Source organism: Dermochelys coriacea, chromosome 3 (genome assembly GCF_009764565.3).
Source record: "Dermochelys coriacea isolate rDerCor1 chromosome 3, rDerCor1.pri.v4, whole genome shotgun sequence".
In the NCBI taxonomy this organism is placed as follows: domain Eukaryota; kingdom Metazoa; phylum Chordata; order Testudines; family Dermochelyidae; genus Dermochelys; species Dermochelys coriacea.
The window spans coordinates 16,937,121-16,961,832 of record NC_050070.1 but is presented as its reverse complement, the minus strand read 5'-3'; the positions used below and the strand labels follow the sequence as shown (position 1 = coordinate 16,961,832).

Sequence of the window (24,712 nt, the reverse complement as noted above, 5' to 3'; positions counted from 1 at the left end):
TTTCGCAGTGTTACTTTGAGAAGTGTCGCTTCTGTTCATTTATTGGAAATTTCATCTCCTTGATTTTGCCTGTCCCATTCAAAATACAATCAATATCAGCAGAGTTTAGGAAACAGTATTTCTTTTATATAGTTGTAAAGATAGGGGTTCGATAGATATCTCTGGCATCTCATTAAATATGTCCATTATTAGTTGCTACTTACACTCTTCAAGTCTTAAAACACACTTCCACTTTCATAATTACACAATAAAACAAAGTTCACAATATCGCAGTTGGGCTCTCACTTCACTTCAGTTTGTTCTTATATCTTATACAACCCTGCGTTGTATACGAGAGACTGAGGATTTTCTGGACCAAACTCAGGATAGCCTTCTAGGGGCACAAAGCTCTAAAGATATAGAGCAGGTTGCACAGAGGAGCCAAGAGGCCAGTGAAGAAGCTTGGCAACATGTGACCTCCAGAAGAGGTAAGCGGAATGTCCGGGTTCCAGTAACACAGACACAGGTAACTAACCGCTTTCATGTTCTCTCCACAGGTACCAATGCGGAGAGTGGACCAGATGATAGGTCTGGGGGGAGAAAGCAGAAGGAGACTCCGCTGGTTGGGAGGCATGAGATGCGATGTCCTGAGGTTGGGGGTTCCACGACCACCACTCCCAAGAGGAGAAGGCGGGTGGTGGTGGTCGGGGACTCTCTCCTCCGGGGGACTGAGTCATCTATCTGCCGCCCTGACCGGGAAAACCGAGAAGTCTGCTGCTTGCCAGGGGCTAAGATTCGTGATGTGACGGAGAGACTGCCGAGACTCATCAAGCCCTCGGATCGCTACCCCTTCCTGCTTCTCCACGTGGGCACCAATGATACTGCCAAGAATGACCTTGAGCGGATCACTGCAGACTACGTGGCTCTGGGAAGAAGGATAAAGGAGTTGGAGGCGCAAGTGGTGTTCTCGTCCATCCTCCCCGTGGAAGGAAAAGGCCTGGGTAGGGACCGTCGAATCGTGGAGGTCAACGAATGGCTACGCAGGTGGTGTCGGAGAGAAGGCTTTGGATTCTTTGACCATGGGATGGTGTTCCATGAAGGAGGAGTGCTGGGCAGAGACGGGCTCCATCTTACGAAGAGAGGGAAGAACATCTTTGCCAGCAGGCTGGCTAACCTAGTGAGGAGGGCTTTAAACTAGGTTCACCGGGGGAAGGAGACCAAAGCCCTGAGGTAAGTGGGAAAGCGGGATACCGGGAGGAAGCACAGGCAGGAATGTCTGTGAGGGGAGGGCTCCTGCCTCATACTGGGAATGAGGGGCGATCAACAGGTTATCTCAAGTGCTTATATACAAATGCACAAAGCCTTGGAAACAAGCAGGGAGAACTGGAGGTCCTGGTGATGTCAAGGAATTATGACATGATTGGAATAACAGAGACTTGGTGGGATAACTCACATGACTGGAGTACAGTCATGGATGGTTATAAACTGTTCAGGAAGGACAGGCAGGGCAGAAAAGGTGGGGGAGTAGCACTGTATGTAAGGGAGCAGTATGACTGCTCAGAGCTCCGGTACGAAACTGTGGAAAAACCTGAGTGTCTCTGGATTAAGTTTAGAAGTGTCTGCAACAAGAGTGATGTCATGGTGGGAGTCTGCTATAGACCACCGGACCAGGGGGATGAGGTGGATGAGGCTTTCTTCCGGCAACTCACGGAAGCTACTAGATCGCATGCCCTGATTCTCATGGGTGACTTTAATTTTCCTGATATCTGCTGGGAGAGCAATACAGCGGTGCATAGACAATCCAGGAAGTTTTTGGAAAGCGTAGGGGACAATTTCCTGGTGCAAGTGCTAGGGGAGCCAACTAGGGGGAGCGCTTTTCTTGACCTGCTGCTCACAAACCGGGTAGAATTAGTGGGGGAAGCAAAAGTGGATGGGAATCTGGGAGGCAGTGACCATGAGTTGGTTGAGTTCAGGATCCTGACGCAGGGAAGAAAGGTAAGCAGCAGGATACGGACCCTGGACTTCAGGAAAGCAGACTTTGACTCCCTCAGGGAACAGATGGCCAGGATCCCCTGGGGGACTAACATGAAAGGGAAGGGAGTCCAGGAGAGCTGGCTGTATTTCAAGGAATCCCTGTTGAGGTTACAGGGACAAACCATCCCGATGAGTCGAAAGAATAGTAAATATGGCAGGCGACCAGCTTGGCTTAATGGTGAAATCCTAGCGGATCTTAAACATAAAAAAGAAGCTTACAAGAAGTGGAAGGTTGGACATATGACCAGGGAAGAGTATAAAAATATTGCTCGGGCATGTAGGAAAGATATCAGGAGGGCCAAATCGCACCTGGAGCTGCAGCTAGCAAGAGATGTCAAGAGTAACAAGAAGGGTTTCTTCAGGTATGTTGGCAACAAGAAGAAAGCCAAGGAAAGTGTGGGCCCCTTACTGAATGAGGGAGGCAAGCTAGTGACAGAGGATGTGGAAAAAGCTAATGTACTCAATGCTTTTTTTGCCTCTGTTTTCACTAACAAGGTCAGCTCCCAGACTGCTGTGCTGGGCATCACAAAATGGGGAAGAGATGGCCAGCCCTCTGTAGAGATAGAGGTGGTTAGGGACTATTTAGAAAAGCTGGACGTGCACAAGTCCATGGGGCCGGACGAATTGCATCCGAGAGTGCTGAGGGAATTGGCGGCTGTGATTGCAGAGCCCTTGGCCATTATCTTTGAAAACTCGTGGCGAACGGGGGAAGTCCCGGATGACTGGAAAAAGGCTAATGTAGTGCCCATCTTTAAAAAAGGGAAGAAGGAGGATCCTGGGAACTACAGGCCAGTCAGCCTCACCTCAGTCCCTGGAAAAATCATGGAGCAGGTCCTCAAAGAATCAATCCTGAAGCACTTAGAGGAGAGGAAAGTGATCAGGAACAGTCAGCATGGATTCACCAAGGGAAGGTCATGCCTGACTAATCTAATCGCCTTTTATGATGAGATTACTGGTTCTGTGGATGAAGGGAAAGCAGTGGATGTATTGTTTCTTGACTTTAGCAAAGCTTTTGACACGGTCTCCCACAGCATTCTTGTCAGCAAGTTAAGGAAGTATGGGCTGGATGAATGCACTATAAGGTGGGTAGAAAGCTGGCTAGATTGTCGGGCTCAACGGGTAGTGATCAATGGCTCCATGTCTAGTTGGCAGCCGGTGTCAAGTGGAGTGCCCCAGGGGTCGGTCCTGGGGCCCGTTTTGTTCAATATCTTCATAAATGATCTGGAGGATGGTGTGGATTGCACTCTCAGCAAATTTGCGGATGATACTAAACTGGGAGGAGTGGTAGATACGCTGGAGGGGAGGGATAGGATACAGAAGGACCTAGACAAATTGGAAGATTGGGCCAAAAGAAATCTAATGAGGTTCAATAAGGATAAGTGCAGGGTCCTGCACTTAGGATGGAAGAATCCAATGCACCGCTACAGACTAGGGACCGAATGGCTCGGCAGCAGTTCTGCGGAAAAGGACCTAGGGGTGACAGTGGACGAGAAGCTGGATATGAGTCAGCAGTGTGCCCTTGTTGCCAAGAAGGCCAATGGCATTTTGGGATGTATAAGTAGGGGCATAGCGAGCAGATCGAGGGACGTGATCGTTCCCCTCTATTCGACACTGGTGAGGCCTCATCTGGAGTACTGTGTCCAGTTTTGGGCCCCACACTACAAGAAGGATGTGGATAAATTGGAAAGAGTACAGCGAAGGGCAACAAAAATGATTAGGGGTCTAGAGCACATGACTTATGAGGAGAGGCTGAGGGAGCTGGGATTGTTTAGTCTGCAGAAGAGAAGAATGAGGGGGGATTTGATAGCTGCTTTCAACTACCTGAAAGGGGGTTTCAAAGAGGATGGCTCTAGACTGTTCTCAATGGTAGCAGATGACAGAACGAGGAGTAATGGTCTCAAGTTGCAATGGGGGAGGTTTAGATTGGATATTAGGAAAAACTTTTTCACTAAGAGGGTGGTGAAACACTGGAATGCGTTACCTAGGGAGGTGGTAGAGTCTCCTTCCTTAGAGGTTTTTAAGGTCAGGCTTGACAAAGCCCTGGCTAGGATGATTTAACTGGGACTTGGTCCTGCTTTGAGCAGGGGGTTGGACTAGATGACCTTCTGGGGTCCCTTCCAACCCTGATATTCTATGATTCTATGATTCTATGATCTTACTGACTGACTGGCGATGCCCCACCCCTTATATACTCGCAAGGGCATGGCTGACAACATTCTAGGATGTTTGAGGAAAATGTAATTCTCAGAAAGTCTGGAAGGTTCCATGAGATTCTACAAAAGTCCAGAACATTCTAGGAGATTAGTGAAAAATGAATCCACATATGGAGTACCTGAAACATTTTACTTCAAAAAATTCTATTTCCCTTTTTGTCGCTAACTACAAAAACAGCACCCAGAGCCTGGCACCCCCCAAGCCTTGTACCCCAGGCAGTCACCTGGTTTGCCTGCCTCTAAATCTGGCACTTTCTGTGGTCCATCTAATCCAGAGTCTGACAGTGGCCAGCAGCAGATGCTCCAAAGGAAGGTTTAAAATCCCAATAATGCACAATTGTGCAATTAGATGCATATTGGGAAATTTCTTCTTTAGCGTAACCAGTTATTATTTTGTTTGTAACCTTAGACATTATATGTGTTGATATCCCTTACACATTTTATCATAACTATTATTATTGATCTATATATTAAAGCAATGCCTAGGGACCAACCAAGATCGTGGCCCCATTGTGCGAGGCACTGTATAAAGACAGAATAGTAGAGAGCCCCGCCCTGAGGAGTTTACACTCTAAATACACAGAATAGACAAAGACATACAGGCAGAGCAATCAATGTAACTAGCTAGTGTAACTGTGCATGTTGTTCATATTATTAAAGGGAATAGCTAACAAAATAATTCAATAAATAAGCAATGTTTAAGGTGGACTTTTAAAGTGTGAACTCACCTCTATTCCCTAAATGTTTCACATTTCTTCCAGAAAACAAGAGGGACCCAGACTTAGAATGGACTTTTTATCCAAGATCTGGTCTTCACACATATCATATTGGGAAGCGATGCATCTTCAATGGTCTCTTCCTCCGAAACAAAACCTCTGCATCAGAAAGGATGTTAGAAATGTGTCTGGGAAGAAAAAAACATGGTACGAGCTCTAAAACTATTGCTAACTCTAGAACATCCTAAAAGACTTTGGGCAACATTCGTGCATTGCACTAGAAGCTTGGAAATTCAGGTTCAATACACAACCTATGCTGGTTTGTTGGGGCATAAGTGGATGTCTAAGAACATAGATGAGCATCATTATCAAGATTGGAATGATGAGAGAAATTAAATAACCAGTCTGAGAAACAAGAACTATATGGCTGAAACAGCAGGCTTCAGATAGACTATATAATGTCTGTTTCCCCAGGACATACAATGCGATGTTAAAGCAGGCCAACATTTAAAAATCTTTCAGAGATGCTCAGCAGCTATGATTGTGAGTACTCAGAGTCTTTGCAAACCTGACCATGTACCTGTCTAAATGTGGATTGGGGTGCAAAGTCGTAGACATTCAAGTTAAGATTTTCAAAAGTGACTAGTAATTTGGGGTGCCCCAATGTTGTGATTTTCAGAGGGTAGGCTGAGAGCATTTTCTGAAGAAAAATCAGTCTCCTTTAAGGTGTTTTGGGTTGGGCACTCACAAATGGAGGAACCACAAATCGTTAGTCACTTTTGAAAATCTTGGGCCATATCTTAAAACAGGGGTGGGCAAACTTTTCGGCCTAAGTGCCATATTGGCATTGTGAAACTCTATGGAAGGACAGGTAGGGAAGGCTGTGCCTTCCCAAATGGCCTGGCCCCCACCCCCTCCCACTTCCCACCCCCTGACTGCCCCCCTCAGACCCCCTAACCCATCCAACCCCCCCTGCTCCTTGTCCCCTGACTGCCCCCTCCCGAGACCCCCCGACCCTAACCACCCCCCTGGGACCTCACCCCCTATCCAACCCCCCCGCTGCCTGTCCCCTGACTTCCTCAACCCCTATCCACACCCCCAACCCCTGACAGGCCCCCCAGGACTCCCACACCTATCCAATCCCCCCTGTTCCACATCCCCTGACTGCCCCCTGGAACCCCCTGCCCCTTATTCAACCCCTGCCCCCCGCTGCCCGCCCCCTTACCATGCCTCTCAGAGCGGCAGGAGCTCGCAGCCCCATCGCCTGGCCAGAGCCAGCCACGTCGCCCGCCTTGTACATTTCAGCAATGATGAGTCAGCAATGATGAAAGTTGGATGGGAGCAGCGGGCCAGAGCGTTGGCGGCGTGCCGAGGCTGCGGGGGAGGGGGAATAGCAGGGGAGGGGCTGGGGGTTAGCCTCTCCGGCTAGGAGTTCAGGGGCCAGGCAGGACGGTCCCGTGGGCCGGATGTGGCCCACAGGCCGTAGTTTGCCCACCTCTGTCTTAAAATCATGATCATATCCTCTAGCTTTCCTTTTCTCATGTTCAATTTCTGACTCTTACAGGAAAATACTGTATGTATACATAGAGAGCGAGAGACTGAGAGCACCAGTCTATTGTCTGGATTGATATGTACTGCATCATTTTTTAGAATTAACTCCCTCGCCCAAGTTTAGATCAGTTTATACAGTATATAGATGCATTTTTACCTTCTTCGTCTATTTGATTAAAATCAACAGTAGCTAAAGATTTAGAAATCCATGCATTGTTATTTGTTAAGAGTGAATCATATAGAAATTTACGGAAAGACACTGTTGACTTTAGCCAATGTGTATGTTTCATAGTCAGCCCAGAGAAGTGTTATATATCCAAATGACTAAATTCTTCAAATCAAGAATTAGTGATGCTGTATATTTTACATAATTAAATGTGACAATATCATCTGACATGGACAATTAAGCTTATATTTATGAGCAGTAGTGGAACTAACAATATAGACATTGTACCATTTTGAAATCTATTTTCAGTGAGGGTACTAACAGAACAAGATAGCCTAAAACCTTGGAGCACTGTTCTTTAGCCAACCCAATTGTTGATGAGTCAACCAGTCATTATGTCTAAGCATCCTGTTTCTAATCTGCCCATGTTTTAAAAAGATTAATTAAAAGGCTGGAACTAAATTAAAGGTACAGTTTCAACTGCATTTTAGTTTTATCTCCTTCTCAGGAAATACCATTTATAGCCACAGATAAGTTTTGTTTGGAAGACACTAAGGAGCTATGGGACAATTCCTGAGCTTCTTACTTATTCTTTATGGAAGTAAAGCTCCCACTGAAGTCAATGACAGTTTGTCTGAGTATGGACACCAAGACTAGTCCTCATAAGAACAAGGGAAGATCTAAGCTGCCACTAATCTAAGTCTGTTTTTTTTCCCTGCCACTATAACAGGCAGGTTCTCTCCAGCTGCAACTCTGAGCAAGTTGCTATAAGAATAGTAATGCTTTGTATAACACCATTGGTCCGAGAATCTCAGAGTACTTTATAGACATTAGTTAATTGCCACAATATACCTATGATATAGGCAAGCATTATTAGATAGCCAATGGAAGCACAACGCACTTACGGGCCAGTTCCTTGGCTAGGGTAACACAGCATAGATCCACTGAAGTCACTGGAGCTATGTTGATTTACCCCAGTTGAGGATCTGGCCCATCATGACACAACAGCAGCAAGTCAGTGGTATAGTCAGGAAAAGAATTTAAACGCTGGTGTAACTCCACTGACTGGTGCCTATTGAAATCAATGGCGCTATGCTGGCATAAAACTGGAGCAATGTAGTGGTGAAACAAACCCCTGGAGTTCTGATTCCCAATTCGCTCCTCTAGCTACTGTATGCCCTGCCTTCCTGTGTGAAAGAATTTGTGAAGCACTACCTTGATTAAGAGATGAGCTGCAGTCAGTGGTGAATGAAGGCCATAGAGTTGCCTAGAAGATATGTACAAGGTTGCACAACTTCCATAATCATTATCTTTAAAAGATATGCTGCACCTCTCACTCTAATCTCATATTTATGAACTTCTCCAAAATTCAATGGTTAGGAAACTGAAATATACTCAGATTTGTGGAAGTGATCCCTCCACAGTAGGATTGAGACACACGAATGCACCATAGAAGCTTGCACTTCCACTGTTTATCTCTTGGTTTTTAGTCCAGCATCTTTCACAAATACTAAGGGACAATTCTGCCCCTGCCTCATCCAGCATCCTTGCCCAAGCTGTTGAGACATATACAGACCAGGGTGGGTAGCCTTTGGAAACATCTGCTGTTCCCTGTGACTATAAAGGTGATAGTGTTGGACGCAGACTGAGGAGGCCTGGGTTCTGTACCAGACTCTACACCTGCCCTGGTGGGTGACCTTAGCCAAGTCACTTCAACTCTGTGCCGCAATTACCCCATCTGTAAAATGGGGATGATGATGATGCTTACCTCTTCTGTAAAGCACGGTTAGAGCTATGGTTAAACACTGATTTATATAGTAAGGTATTAATTATTATTAAGTGCTCCATAATAAATCCTGATTCTGATCTAAATTATAGATGGGCCGCTTGTATCCCTGCTAAGGGTACATCAGGAGAATGGCAGAAAATTATGTTGCAAAACTTTCAAAGACCATCAATCTTTTTGGGTCAATTTAGAGCAAAAATCAATTAGGGATCCCAGCAAATGAAGTCAGTGGGAGATTTTTTGTATATATAAAAAATAAACACCACAAGATATTAAGTCAATGTAATTTAGCTCTCATACTTTTCTGTTAAGGAAGGAATTCCTTATTTTTTTATAATTTTGTTTGTTACAATGGAGATAGAAATCGATCACAGAAATGGCATTACAATGGTAACCCCCTGTGACAACAACTACAGCTGTCCAGAACACAGCAGAAACTTTCACAAGTTTGGATCAACAAGGCCCGTGGTGAACTTTGGGTGGTAAGTTCGTAATCTGGATATTACCTCTTATTTGATAAAATTAAATTATTACGCACCATTCCTGAGTATAGAACTGTCATGTGGGATACTTATTTAATTAAACCCACAGGAACCACAGATTATATATAGTGGTGAAAAATTATGAAAATCAAGGGCCAAGAGACAGCTTAAAGGGGCCTGATTTTCAGAGAACGGATGCTCCACAGTTTCTGATCATCATGATCCTTTCAAGTGTCTCAAGTTGGGCATCCAAAATCACCAGCCATTTTTGAATATTTCAATTTTCCTCTCAAATCAGTGAAAACCAGGAGTAGCGTCACTGTAATCAATGGAGTGACATGAGATTCAGGCCCAGTAGGTCTAACAAATAAGCAATGTGCCAATTTCTCTTTTCATACAATATCAGGGTTGGAAGTTCATCTAGTCCAACCCCCTGCTCAAAGCAGGACCAATCCCCAATTTTTGCCCCGATCCCTAAATGGCCCCTCAAGGATTGAACTCACAACCCTGGGTTTAGCAGACCAACGCTCAAACCACCGAGCTATCCCTCCCCCCATTCATTCACGCAGTTCTTTTCACACAGTTCAGTTCCTCCCAGTCTGCACAGACATGCACTATTCAGTATGACAAAACTGTGGCCAACTTATGTGCAAACTTGGCTGATGAAATGAAATAAATATAAGATGGCAGCTTTCCAAAATAAAATGCAAACCAGTTTGAATGTAGTTGCAACACAGGTTGATGACACATTGCTTCATAAATACTGTGGTGACAAGTGCATCTTCTAGAGGTAGTATTACACGTTTTAAAAGCTATTCACAGAACGTATGGTTTGCCTTTTTTGTGTTCCTTCTAGTAAGTATTGCTTCTGAGAAAAATACTTCATCCTATTGTATGCTATTGCTATTATGAAATTTCCAGGCCGGCCTATAAGCTACAATCTGAACATGAAAGTTCAGACAGATGGGACCAAAGATGCGCAAAAAGTGTGTAAGGGAGACATATTCATGTAAGGGAGTCATACGAAAAGAAAGGAGTGTCAATCACAGGTTGTAAAGTTGAGACAGATGCAAAAGCCAGACACAAGAGTTGAAAGGTCAGAATGATGTGACAGATGGGGTAGGATTGTTGCACAGCCCATCTTGCAGAAGCCAGTAAGAATGCAGCTTAGTAACAAGGTGGACATTTCATGGATGGATGAGGTAGAGTTGGCTGTCATTGGTATATAAGTGATGTCTGGAGTTGATGCTAGTAATGAGACATCCTAGAAGAAAAAGCTAAATATGGTGGGCATTCTTATAAACTGGCCATTGAGCCTAAATAATTCCTTAGAAAACTGTATAGCTTTTACCTTCCAGTTTGCAATGTTTTAGGTATTTCATAAGGAAGTTTAGATAAATCTGCAGCTACTGAAGTAACTGCAGCCATTTATCAAGGTCAGTAGTGGCAAGGTTTTAAGGGTGACCCGGCTTGACAAAATGAGGTTCTATAGAAAGACCCTTCATCCTTTTCCTAATGGAGGGAGTGAGAGAAAGATGCAAAGTGTCTGCCAGAGATAAAAATGGTGTGGTTAGGGAGTTAGGGTGGAATTCAGGACAGGAGAGTACTGGAGACATCAACTTTCTGAACCAGCTCAAGAGATACAGAGAGAAAACGTTGGTACTTTGAGATCACGTAGGGTCACAGGTAGGGTTTAAATTCTCATATACTATTTTCTGGAGTACCCCTTGCTCCCCCAGTTTGGGACTCCAGGCTTCAGCTCCGGGGTAGGAGGGTCTTAGGGCTTTAGCCCTGCAGGGCACACTGGGTGTCAGGCCTTCACCCCATCAGGTGTGTCCAGGCTCGGGGCTTCAGCCCAAGGGGGTGCACTAGGGCTCGGGGCTTCTGTCCAGCAGGAGGCGCCGGGGCTCACCCCACTGGTTTGAAAATATTTACTGGAGCTCCGCTTTGGATAGTGTCTGCTGAATTTAAGCCTTGGTCACAGGCAAAAAGTTGAGAATTAGCCATCTGGAGGGCAGCAGACTTACTCCTGTAAAAGACAGACTGAGTGTTATCAAGGAGGTTGTGATGGAAAAAGTGATAAAAAAGTCAGAGAAGACCCCCTTTACTAAAACTTTGCTGAAGAAAGGGTGGTGGGTTACAGGATATAGATAATTGTAAGGAAAGTTCATATTAGGTTGTGTTTCCTATAGAAGTGGGGCTGTTTTGAATGTGGCAGGGAAACGGACTTCTGGAAGGGGGCTAGAGGCATTAGCTAAAGTGTGTCCAAAGAAGAAGTATGGTTGGTTGCTGAAAAAATAAGGGTGTCAATGGAACGATTCAAGTGTTTAAAATAATGCTCATACTTAAGTACTTTGCTGAATTTGAGTGAAAGAGTAGTAGAGAGCATCCAGTAGATAGATCAAAGGTGAATTGTCTAGTGAAAGGCACTTATGATAGAATGTGGAAAAACATCCCTGTGGACCTACTGTAATATGGAGTATGCAATCTGAAAAAAAAATGTGAATTGCACTATTGACATGTGATTTGAAGCTGCTTACAAAATTCTATAGCAGAATGCATTTGGAATGGGGTGTATTTCTTGGAAAGGAAATACCAGCAAATACATTTTATTGAAAGCAAGCCAGCTATTGACATGCCTGTACAGGAAGCCATGGCAGTTTTACAGGTCTATTTTCTTTTACAGTGCAACATACAAAAGGAAAGCAGATACATTTATCCCTCTCCAGTGCTTGTCACGGACTCCTTGGCAAGTATCTGCATTGGAGCACAGGGAACAGCCAGAATATATGGGACTGATTCAGACCACACTCAGACCAGTACAAAATCAGGGAAAACTCAGTCAAAATCCATGGATTTAACTGGTGTAAAGTAAGAGGAAAATCAGGTCCTTCGTCTCCTGTTTGGAAAAGTCCTGTTGGGCTTAATAGGAATGCAATTAATAGGGTTCTATAGAAATTAAATAGGATTCCTAAAGTGTGCACTCCAAAACCCAGAGAATGTAGCAGTTGAGACTCTTTCTACAGACCTGTTTAACTAAGGGATAGAAGTCTTCGCCTACAGAATTCTTCATGTTGGTTCAACAAATCTATACAAAAAGAACAGGAGTACTTGTAGAACCTTAGAGACTAACAAATTTATTAGAGCATAAGCTTTCGTGGGCTACAGCTCACTTCATTGGATGCATAGAATGAAACATATAGTAAGAAGATCTCTTTCTCTCTCTATCTCTCTCTGTATAAATATATATATATATACACACAGATAAATTGGAAGTTGCCATACAAATTGTGAGAGCCTAATTAGTTAAGATGAGCTATTATCAGCAGGAGAAAAAATCTTTTGTAGTGATAATCAAGATGGCCCATTTAGACAATTGACAAGAAGGTGTGAGGATACTTAACTTAGGGAAATAGATTCAATATATGTAATGACCCAGCCACTCCCAGACTCTATTCAAACCCAAGTTAATGGCATCTAGTTTGCATATTAATTCAAGCTCAACAGTTTCTCCTTGGAGTCTGTTTTTGAAGCTTTTCTGTTGCAAAATTGCCACCCTTAAATCTTTTACTGAGTGGCCAGAGAGGCTGAAGTATTCTCCTACTGGTTTTTGAATGTTATGATTCCTGATGTCAGATTTGTGTCCATTTATTCTTTTGTGTAGAGACTGTCCAGTTTTGCGAATGTACATGGCAGAGGGGCATTGCTGGCATATGATGGCATATATCACATTGGTAGATGTGCAGGTGAACGAGCCCCTGATGGCATGGCTAATGTGATTAGGTCCTATGATTGTGTCACTTGAATAAATATGTGGACAGAGTTGGCATCGGGCTTTGTTGCAAGGATAGGTTCCTGGGTTAGTGTTTTTGTTGTGTGGTGTGTGGCTGCTGGAGAGTATTTGCTTCAGGTTGGGGGGCTGACTGTAAGCAAGGACTGGTCTGTCTCCCAAGATCTGTGAGAGTGAAGGATCATTTTTCAGCATAGGTTGTAAATCTGTAATGCGCTGGAGAGGTTTTAGTTGGGGGCTGAAGGTGATGGCTAGTGGCGTTCTGTTATTTTCTTTGTTGGGCCTGTCCTGTAATACGTGACTTCTGGGTACTCTTCTGGCTCTGTCAATCTGTTTCTTCAGTTCAGCAGGTGGGTATTCGCAAAAAGAAAAGGAGTACTTGTGGCACCTTAGAGACTAACAAATTTATTTGAGCATAAGCTTTCGTGAGCTACAGCTCACTTCACTGGACACATTCAGTAGAAAATACAGTGGGGAGATTTATATACACAGAGAACATGAAACAATGGGTATTACCATACACACCGTAATGAGAGTGATCATGTAAGGTGAACTATTACCAGCAGGAGAGTGGGGAGGAAAAAACCTTTTGTAGTGATAATCAAGATGGGCCATTTCCAGCAGTTGACAAGAACGTGTGAGGAACAGTGTGTTTGTGGGGGGGCATAAACATGGAGAAATAAGTTTCAGAGTAGCAGCCGTGTTAGTCTGTATCCGCAAAAAGAAAAGGAGTATTTGTGGCACCTTAGAGACTAACAAATGTATTTGAGCATAAGCTTTCGTGAGCTACAGCTCACTTCATCGGATGTGTAATGACACATCCACTCCCAGTCTTTATTCAAGCCTAAATTAATGGTATCCAGTTTGCAAATTATTTCCAATTCAGCAGTCTCTCATTGGAGTCTGTTTTTGAAATTTTTTTGTTGAAGAATTGCCACTTTTAGGTCTGTAATCGAGTGACCAAAGAGACTGAAGTGTTCTCCGACAGGTTTTTGAATGTTATGTAATGCAATCTACTGCAGGAACTCCTCACTTAAAGTCATCCCGGTTAACGTTGTTTCGTTGCTGATCAATTAGGGAACATGCTCGTTTAAAGTTGTGCAATGCTTCCTTCTGACATCGTTTGGCAGCCGCCTGCTTTGTCCACTACTTGCAGGAAGAGCAGCCCATTGCAGCTAGCTGGTGGGGGCCTGGAACCAGGGTGGACAAGCAGCCCCCGCTCCCTTAAATTCCCTGTACAGCAGCTGCCCAGCAGGCTGTCAATTGCTGGCAGTTCAGCTGTCCCTCCCCTCACTGCCGTGTACTGCTTCTGCCCTCTGCCTTGGAGCTGCTCTCTGAGACTCCTGCTTGCTGTGTGTGAGGGGAAGGGGTGGGGGGCTAATGTCAGGGTGTCCCCCTGCTCTATGGAAGATGGGGTAAGCAGGGTGCAGGAGCGGGGGGACAGGGACACATGGACAGAGGGAGCTGCAGCCCTTGAGGGCTCAGCCATTTGCTAGTTCATCACTTAGCAGTAAAACATCCCCTGGGAAATATCCCACCCTCTAATTCCTCCACCTCAACCAAGTTTCACAATCATCATCACTGTGTACCAGTATTAAATTGTTTGTTTAAAACTTATACTGTGTGTGTGTGTATATATATATATATATATATATAGTCTTTTGTCGGGTGAAAAACATTTCTCTGGAACCAACCCCCTCATTTACATTAAGTCTTATGGGGGAATTGGATTCACTTAACATTGTTAAAGTCGCATTTTTCAGGAACATAACTACAACGTTAAGTGAGGAGTTCCTGTATTCAGCCAGGGCATTGTAGATTTTATAATGTAAGAGTATTGTTTGTTTGAAATATTTCAAACAATGCAGGAACAGAATTACATGGTCTTTGATCTAGTCCCAGTTCAAAGAGATCTAGATCAAAGTGCATTAACAAAGTGTTAATGCACGTCAGCAGGGTCCACATGGACAGTTAGTCCAGGGCAGGCTAATGCAGGGTCGATTCACATCCCAGCTTGTTGCAAACTAAATGCTCATGCAGACATGCCCTTAGAGAGTGTAGAGTGGCATAGCAGCAGAAAGAGGGAAGTTACCATGTAATCCTTTCCTACTGTCTTTCCTTTGACGGCTACGGCAGGGAATCAGACATGTGAAATGTGTAGCTTTATCTCCCCACTGTGGTGATTAGAGCTCCTAGCAGCGAAACTGACTGGGTTTAGAACAGCCTGTGTTTAAGAAAGGCTGATCTGAAACTTATGTTAAAATATGAATTTGTATTTTTCAGGTAATAAGTTACCTGAAAATCCATAGTTACACAATAAAATTCAGAATTATAGTCTGGTTTGCACAGGTGAAATGAGGGGCTCCAGAGAATAATGGAAACATGCCACTATTTGAGATAGAAAGGACCAAAGTCTGCTCTGAGTTACAACAGTGAAAATCCAGAATAACTATCAATTTCTAGTGAGGGGCTCTGGATTTGTGTTGCTGTAACTGAGAGCAAGATTTGTTCCATATGTCCTGATTCACTTCTCACTTAGACCACTTTAAATCGGGATTATCTCCAGTGATGTTACACTGGTGTAAATGAGAAGAGTCAGGCCCGCCCTAGGACCGTAGGCCTTGATCCAGCAAAGCACATTAGTGGGTGTGTAACTTCAAGTACATCCCAAGTTCTACTCACATCCATGGACATTCAAATGGGTAAAGTTACATGTATGCTTAAGGGAGTGGAGCAGGGCCATATTATTTAGCTACACTGGGAGTGAGTGTGGATTCTGTGGGGCTCTGGGCAGCAGGAATCCCGAGACGTTCAGTGTTCACAATAGCTAGGTTGAGGGGCAGCTGGTGCCAACCAATACCCCGACACCTTTCTTGTCTGTTCAGTGGGTCTGTGCACATGATATATGCTGACAAGGCTTGGACCCTGATCCTGCAAACACCTGGACATGAATAACTCTCCATGCAAGTCAGTGTGACTTACATGAATGCAGTAACTCTCATTCCTAAGAGATCTCAAGATCTGGCCCTTAGATTCAGAGCAGTGACCATATCTTCCTATGTGGTTCCAGCACATTCTGGTCATTACTATAAAAACAACAATTAACTGGCACCATTGTAGCCAGATCTGAGCAGAGAGGTCAAGGACTATTAGTCCATCAGCTCCAAAGTGCCCTTGCATTCCTGCAGGAAGTTCCTTGAGGTTGTGAGAAACTTGTGCTACTGCCTGTACTGAATCTGGTTATGAGTAAATAGGGATCCTTATTCTCCAAGCTTGTCAAACCAGAACTTTTCCAAACACTAAATGTAAATAAATTTAAAAATCAAATTAAATATTAAAATATTTGGGCAAAAAAGTAGTTTAAAGAACAGATCACAGTTAAATCTAATGTTTATTTGAACCATCTCCTCTTGAGAGCTCATTCAGGGCTGGCCTTACAATGAGGCAAACTCAGGCGGCCGCCTTAGGTGCCAGACTGCAGGGGCGCCACTAGGACCCAGAGTCTAGAAAATTGTATCTGCTGCTGGTGCATGTGTATTCCCTCTGCTCTAGATGCACAGAGATGGTGGAGTGCTGTGCTGGAGGAAGAAGGGCACAAGAGACATAACAGGCAGGCAGGAGAAAAGGTGAGAGGGAATAACAGAAAGCAGCAGGAGCTGTAGAGAGAGAGAGAGAGGAGGAGAAGCCTCTTATGTACCTCTCTAGCACCCACAGGAGCCTGGACCAATTAACGCCAGCTTCTCAGGGAGCTTCCTGTTTCCTGCTGCTTCCCTGAACCCTCTTGAGGAGAACCGGCAGTCAACTGAAATAGTAGGAGCCCTTAAGATGCTGATATCTTCCCTCTCTCAGGCACTGCTACCAGCCTGTTTATTTGTCCCCTTCAATTGAGTGTTGAGAGCCACTATAGCTGGCACAGAACATGAGTCATGAGTGAAAGAAGAAAACGCCTCCCTGTGGCAGCATTCAGAAAAAAGAAAGAAAGCAAAGGAAGCTTTTCTATCTAAGCAGAAAGGAGCTCTCCTGAGATACATAGACACAAATGTTCACAGTGAACCTTCCGGCTTCAGTGAGGATGTGAGTGGTGAGGAGATGTCTGATCTTCCAGTTAGTCAGAGTGCAGGTGACCTGGCAGCTACTGCAGCATCCATATCTCCATCTCAAATGGATATAACCATGCACATTCCTGAAGAAAAGTGTAGATCAGAGAAGAGTGTGGTGGAGGCGGAAGAAACAGCTGCTGCTGAGTTTAGTTCCTTAAGTCTAGATGATCCAGGACTGTGGACCCACTTGAGCAGTAGCCTGAGGGACTTCCTTGTACTGCATGTACAGCAAGTGAAAAACATCATGTTCCCCAAAGACAAAGAAAATAGAAGTTTCCATCCAATACATTCCTGGCGTGAAATCCCCAATGGTGACAAAGTGGAGAGGCCATGGCTTATGTACTCAAAAATCCAGAATGCTGCATACTATTTTTGTTGCAAACTCTTCCAGTCTAATGTTCCAGCCACATTGGGTTCTACAGGAACACAGGACTGGAAAAATCTGGCATGCCATGAGATGGCAGCAAATCACCAGAGAGCATTCCATAGGTGGAAAGAGCTTGAGATGAGACTAAGGTTAAACGTCACCACAGATGATCAGCATCAAGAGAAGATTGCATCAGAGTCTCTTTACTGGCAAAATGTTCTGAAAAGGCTCATTGCCCTTGTGAGAATGCTTGCTACCCAAAACCTAGCACTGCATGGCACTCAGATCAGCTGTATGTGCCAAACAATGGAAACTTCCTTCAAATTGTGGAGCTGATGTCTGAGTTTGATGCTGTACTCCAGGAGCATCTAAGAAGAGTCTCCACCCAAGAAATGTACACACACCAGCACCTTGGAAAAACAATCCAAAATGAGATCATACAGTTACTGGCAACAAAAGTCAAACAGAAGATTGTGGCAGATCTGAAGTCAGCAAGATATTCCTCTGTTATTCTGGACTGCACACCTGACATCAGCCATACGGAACAAATGACTTTAATGGTGAGTTTTGTAACAACAATAGAACCTAGTGAAAATGTGCCTGCAATGGAGACTGTCAGAGAGCATTTTCTAGAATTTATTGGCTTCAGAGTAGCAGCCGTGTTAGTCTGTATTCGCAAAAAGAAAAGGAGTACTTGTGGCACCTAGAGACTAACAAATTTATTTGAGCATTGATACTACAGGAGCTGGTATGACAAATGTGCTTCTTAAAAAGCTGGAAGATACGGGAATTGTGATAGCTGATATGAGAGGAAAGAACAGAGGAGTGCAGAGACAGATTCGAAAGTTAAACCCTCAAGCTTTTTTTGTCCCATGCAGCTCTCATTCATTGAACTTGGTGGTCAGTGATGCAGCATCGGCTTCTAGAGAGGCTGCTGAATTGTTTAATGTAATTCAAAGCATCTGTGTATTTTTTTCTGCATCAACTCATCGATGGCAAATTTTGAAGCAACATCTGGGAACATCCTCTCTGATACTGAAACCACTGAGTGCCACATGATGGGAAAGTTGAGGGGAGGCGATAAAGCCTATCAAACACCAAATTGGGAAGATAGATGTTGCCATAGTTACCATTATGGAGGATAATGCTATGACAGGAACTGTTTGTGGGAGAACAGTGGCAGAGGCAAATGGAATCACCAGAAACATACATAACTTCAAATTTCTGTGTGGCTTAGTGTTGTGGCATGACATACTGTTTGAAATAAATGTTGTAAGCAAGAGACTCCAAGGTGTTGACCTTGATATATCTGGAGCAATGGAACAACTGGACAAGCAAAGTCATACTAACAGTCTTACCGGTCAGATGAAGGATTTCAAAACATTCTGAAGAGTGCACAGAAGTTGGCAGAGGAACTTCACACTGAAGCTATTTCCCCACCCATTCAAGAATATAAGAATCACTGAAGAAGACATTTTGATTACGAGGCATGGGATAATCCCATAAGAGACCCCAAACAACAATTCAAAGTTGAATTCTTTAACCAGGTGCTAGATCGTGCAATACAGTCAGTTGAAGAAAGTTTCATGCAGCTCAAGGAACACAGCAGTATATTTGGGATGTTATATGATATTCCAAAACTCCTCACTTTACCTGAAGAAGACTTACATCAGCAATGCAGGGCACTAGAGACAGTGTTCACACATGATGACATGTGCGATATTGATACGAGTGATTTAGGTGATGAACTGAAAGCCCTTTCAAGATACATTTCAGCAGGATCAGCTCCAAAGGCTGTTCTGGAATATATGTGCACAAATAAGATGACCACCCTCTTTCCAAATGCTTTTGTTACTCTGCGCATACTTCTAACACTTCCTGTAACAGTTGCCAGTGGAGAACGCAGCTTCTTCAAGCTGAAGTTAATAAAAACACATCTACGCTCCACAATGACACAGGAGAGACTGGTCGGCCTTGCAACCATCTCAGTAGACCATGAGCTGGTCCAGACTGTGGACCTTCAGCAGGAAGCAGTTCAAATCTTTGCAACTAAGAAGGCACCACTTTGATTATTCAAACAGATAAAAATGCCGGTGTTTACTATGCAGACAAGAAAAGTTACATTTGCTGTTCAGGCATTTGAAAGTTAAGTGTTACTTAAAATTTTTGAACAAGGCATTTTACGTTGTTAGTTCTTTATTGGGGTAGGTAGCAGAGCAGTACCATGAGAGGAGTAAAATGGGAAGAAGGCAGAATTGAGACTTTTCAAAGTTTTGGCCCAAGTGAGGGGGCATGCGGGCGTCATTTGAGCTCCCTGCCTCAGGTGCCAAAATGTTGTGGGCCAGCCCTGGGCTCATTCCTGATTATATCTATCACCATTACTGCCTCTCACTCCCTTTTGACCAGTTTATCTGAAGCATTTCTTGTTGCTCTGGTGTTAGATCCTCACACAAGTTACAAAGATGTTTAAAATTCTCCATGCAGTTAGTTGCTTGTAAGCTATTCAGTGTGTTCATCATAAAAAAGCTTCTCCCCTCATCTGCAAATTTCCCATTGTGAAAAAAAAGCCATGTAGAGATGATTACCTACATGCAAATAAAATCACGTGGTGTGGCCTGGTGAACAAAGCCCCTCTTGGGAAAAAAGATAAGTGTGGGCATCTGTTTTGTTCTCTTTTGCTTTTATCTTGTACCAACCTAAGGTTGTAAGTATGTATAATCTAGGGGATGTTTTGTTATATGTAGCTGTTTTTGTATGTGTCAGGGTTCCCTCCCCACTATGAACTCTAGGGTACAGATGTGGGGACCCGCATGAAAGACCCCCTAAGCTTATCTCTACCAGTTTAGGTTAAAAGCTTCCCCAAGGCACAAATTCTTCCTTGTCCTTGGAATGGTATCATTGCCACCACCAAGTGAGTTAGACAAAGATTTAGGAAAAGGACCACTTGGAGTTCCTGTTTCCCCAAAATATCCCCCCAAGTCACTTTACTCACTTTCCTGGGGAGGATTGAGAGTTAACAAGGTGAGCACAGACCAGCCCCTTGGGTTTTCAGGATATTAAAAACCAATCAGGTTCTTAAAAGCAGAACTTTATTATAAAGAAAAAGTAAAAGAAGCACCTCTGTAAAATCAGGATGGAAGATAATTTTACAGGGTAATCAGATTCAAAACATAGAGGATTCCCTTGTAGGCAAAACTTCAAAGTCACAAAAAACCCCCAAAAAACCCCAGGAATATACCTCCCTCTTAACCTAGGGAAAATTCACAAGCTAAAACAAAAGATAATCTAACACATTTCCTTCCTATTACTTACATTTTGTAATCTTAGATACTTAGTTCAGGTATGGCTTTAGGAGATGTATTTTCCCTGCCCTGGTTCCTCGCTGTCCTGGAGAGAAAACAAAGAAGCACAAAACAAAAACCTTCCCCCCACAGATTTGAAAGTATCTTCTCCCCTTATTGGTCCTTTTGGTCAGGTGCCAACCAGGTTATCTGAGCTTCTTAACCCTTTACAAGCAAAGGAGGGATTTTATACTACCCTTAGCTGTATGTTTATGACAGTATAGTTATACTTATGCTTGGATTTCACTACACACTTCACATAGTCTAAGAACAGATGTAAATTCACATGATAGAGAGCCCCTTGCTCTGACTTTAAATAAGTATGCCCATGTCTTGACATCGGCTAAATCAATTTTTAGTAAGTGATGAAGAGGAATTTCTTAGAGATTGTGTTTACTTAACAGCATTGAAGATATTCAGGGCCAGATGATCAGCTATTGTGAATTAACATAAATCCACTGAAATCAGTTTTCAGAGTAGCAGCCGTGTTAGTCTGTATTCGCAAAAAGAAAAGGAGTACTTGTGGCACCCTAGAGACTAACAAATTTATTTGAGCATAAGTTTTCGTGAGCTACAGCTCACTTCATCAGATGCATCCGATGAAGTGAGCTGTAGCTCACGAAAGCTTATGCTCAAATAAATTCGTTAGTCTCTAAGGTGCCACAAGTACTCCTTTTCCTTTTACTGAAATCAGTGGATCTATATTGTTTTACACCAGGTGACCATGTGGTCTGCAAGGACTAGACATTTCAAAAACTGCAGCTCCATAATTTTAGAAGACCTTCCAGATATCCAGCACTAATATTTTAGGACCTGATTCTAGGTGGCCTATCATTAAGGCTGCCTGACACTTGCTATTATAAGAACCTGTTCTCAGTTGCCTATAATGTTACCAAACTTTAACCCTTTGAATGGAAATGTTCTGTGCTGGATGTTTGCTCCAGGCTCAATTTTGCTCTGGAAAATGAATCAGTAGAATTATCAGATGAAATCAATGGGACTATGCCAGTTTACACCAGCTGGGGATTTGGTCCATGATATTTGTCAGTGTCTGGCCTAATTTGGTATATTTAGGGATGAAAAGTATTAAGCACTGTACAATACTTAAAAAGCTGGATTTTTCTTTTCAATATCTAATGCTGCATGTAGCTTTCAGCAGATAATAGCACACTGTTTTAGAAACCAAACATAGTACGTAGGTCCTGGGTCACTGAGTACAGTCCCCTGCCCTCACAGGACAACCCCGTCATCTCATCTCATTCATAAATTTATCAAGCTCCATCTTAAAATTAATTAGGTTGTTTGCCCCCTACCACTCCCACTGGAAGGCTGTTCCAGAACCTCACTCTGGTGGTTAGAAACCTTCTTCTCATTTCCTTCCTAAATTTCTTCATGGTTTGTTTATTCCCATTTGTTCATGCACCTTTGTCCTTTAAATTAAATTGCCCTTCTCTCACCCTGGTGTTTATCCCTCTGCTGTGTTTATAGAGAGCCATCAAATCCCCTCTTAGTCTTTATTTGGCTAGGCTAAACAAATCAAATTCTTTCAATCTCCTCTCATCAGTGCTGGTCTATCAAAGTTGTGGCTGTGAAAAAATCACATCACATCACAGACCATGAAATCTGGTCTCCAGCCACCCAGCTCTGAAGGAAGAGCGGATAGCAGTGGCTGCTGGCCGGGCGCCCAGCTCTGAAGTCAGCACCACTGCCAGCAGCAGTGCAGATGTAAGGGTGGCAATACCATACCATGCCACCCTTACTTCCCCGCTGCTGCTGGTGGCAGCACTGCCTTCAGAGCTGGGCTCCCGGCCAGCAGCTGCTGCTCTCCAGCTGCCCAGCTTCAAGCAGTGCTGCTGCCAACTGCAGCGCAGCAGCAAGGGTGGCTGGTATGGTATTGCCACTCTGACTTCTGCACTGCTGCTGGCAGTAGCACTGTCTTCAGAGCTAGGCGCCTGGCCAGCAGCTGCCACTCTCTGGCCATCCAGCTCCAAAGGAAGCACCAAAGTAAGACTGGCAATACTGAAACCCCCTATATTAGGCCTGCAACCCCCTTTTGGGTCAGGACCCCCAGTTTGAGAAATGCTGTGGGAAAAAACAAAACAAACAAAAAAACCCACACGTTTGTCATGGGTTGATCACAACACAAATAGGAAATTTCATGGATGTGTTACATATCTGCAAAATTTGGTATTTATGCGGTGACCAACCCATGAAAAGTGTTATTTCTCCATGATTTAAGTAGACCTCTACTCATAAGATAGCCTTTCTATTCCCTGATCATACAAGTAGCTCTTCTCTGCACCTGCTCCAGTTTGAATACATCTTTTTGAACACAGGTGTCTAGAAATGTACACAATATTCCAGCTGAGGTTTTGCCAGTGCCTTCTACAATGCTCTCTACTCTAAGCATCCTGTTAGATTGCAAAAGGAATCTTCCCCTGAATGTTTCACACAAAAGCTGCTTTAATATTTAAATATATGCTGATGCTGTAATGTTCCACTGAGTCCAATTTGGTTTGGTTGAAGACTGAATCAGGAAAGCCACTCTGCTGTAACAAGTGAACTTTGCAGTTAGTTAACTCATTTGTGTTTCTCCTTTCCTCAGCATACCTTTCCAAGTGAAAGAGAAACAGCAGGAATTGGATAACGAAAGGAACGATGTGAAAAATCTAGACAGATGGAAGCCAGCTCCAACAGTGCTTCAGGCCTTGGGTGCTACTGTACTGGCACACAGAATCAGACAGCGTGAATCATAGCGGAAAGTTCTTCCTAAAGAACCATTTTTTAAGCCACACATATCTCTGGTGACATAACATACATGTGTGAATAGTGCTGGATGTGATTTCTTACTTGGATGATCCTTTTAATGTGTTGTAGCAACCACTGTAGATATCCTGTTTTCAGTGGTGACTTTGTATCGGCTTTTATTCATGATCACACCTGAACAGAAGCCCAAAACTACTGTCCTCTGTCACTCATTTGAAGTTTAGCCAGGTACCAAAGAGGACCAGGCACAAAAATGTGTAGTTAATGTGAAAGGACAGAGTAGTTTTTTGTCCCATGTCATGTTACTTTCTTCACACTAGTTGTTTCCATGGAATAAAGGTCTTGTGCTGGAGTGATGGCTTCTATTTGTTTTCCCCAACATTTAGAATTCACAATTTTTGTCTAGCATTAGAGAAGTAGTCTCAGGTATAAGCACTATTTTTACTTTGCAGATCTATAGAGCCTTCCATCCAAACATCTCAGAGAGCTTTAGCAGTGTCAGAAATAAAGCTCAGAACACTTGTTTCCTGGTCTTGTACCTTCAGTGACAGGCCATGCATCCTTCCATTTTGCTGCTCTGAAAATATATTTCACCTTGCTCTCTTGAGGTTCAGTTGAACAAAGCCTATCTCACACCTAAGTTGCGAACCATATCCACCTGCCCCAAAGAGCTTGCAGTCTAAATATAGCAAGACACAGCAAGCCGGAGGCAACTGGAAGAGAAAGAAGAGGGTAGACCAGGGGAACAGTGATAAGAACATGTGAAAACTTTTATCAACTGTGCAACAACTAAAAAGTTTCAACTCAGCATTCCTTTTTTAAAATAAGTGATCCGGAGAATGTAACAATACCAATTATCCCGCTCATTTTTGTGAACTGGAACTAATACCCTTCCTGCTACTATAATTTGACTTTGGGGGAGTGGCACTGAAGCTATAAAAGAGATTTTGTGCTTGGCTCTTAACTTTGCCTTTATTTTGTACAAAGAGCTCTAGCTGCTCTCTAAGTATACCACAGAGACGCACTGCCGATAAGAATGCTTGTTAACTCCTCTGTAGATGCATAATAGAAAGAAAATTTCTAAAGGAACCACTGTACTGTGAAAATGATAGTGCTGTGAAATACATGAGGGCCAATGAGTTCTTCTTTGTTTGCTTTATTTTTGTCTTTCTCCTGGGCTGCTATTATTGCACCTACAGGACTTTCAGTTTTTCAGTATGTATGCCCCTGTCTACATGAGGGACATTGGTTAAAAAATTCCCCACTTGTTTTGAGAACTTTGGAAACTCTGGTGTAAATGGACTTGTTAGCACCATGGCATCTAAAACTGCTCAGAATAATTTTATTGACATGAGCCAAAGTTTTCTTAACTGGCCTTAGATCTTTGGGTGCCTCAGGATTAGTTTGAGACACCAAAATTT

The 24,712-nt window shown here is 43.5% G+C and overlaps 1 protein-coding gene across 1 annotated transcript in view; it reads left to right on the top strand.

The window, feature by feature from the left end:
- The window catches only part of SPATS1 (spermatogenesis associated serine rich 1), a 34,004-nt gene extending 9,586 nt beyond the window's left edge, over nucleotides 1-24,418 (top strand). Inside the window, 4 exon segments of the mRNA XM_043510157.1 lie at nucleotides 4,988-5,149; nucleotides 8,807-8,927; nucleotides 11,614-11,676; nucleotides 23,131-24,418. Of these exon segments, the coding sequence (XP_043366092.1) occupies nucleotides 4,988-5,149; nucleotides 8,807-8,927; nucleotides 11,614-11,676; nucleotides 23,131-23,281 (497 nt within the window). The 3' untranslated portion in view covers nucleotides 23,282-24,418.
- Nucleotides 24,419-24,712: the final 294 nt, after the last annotated feature.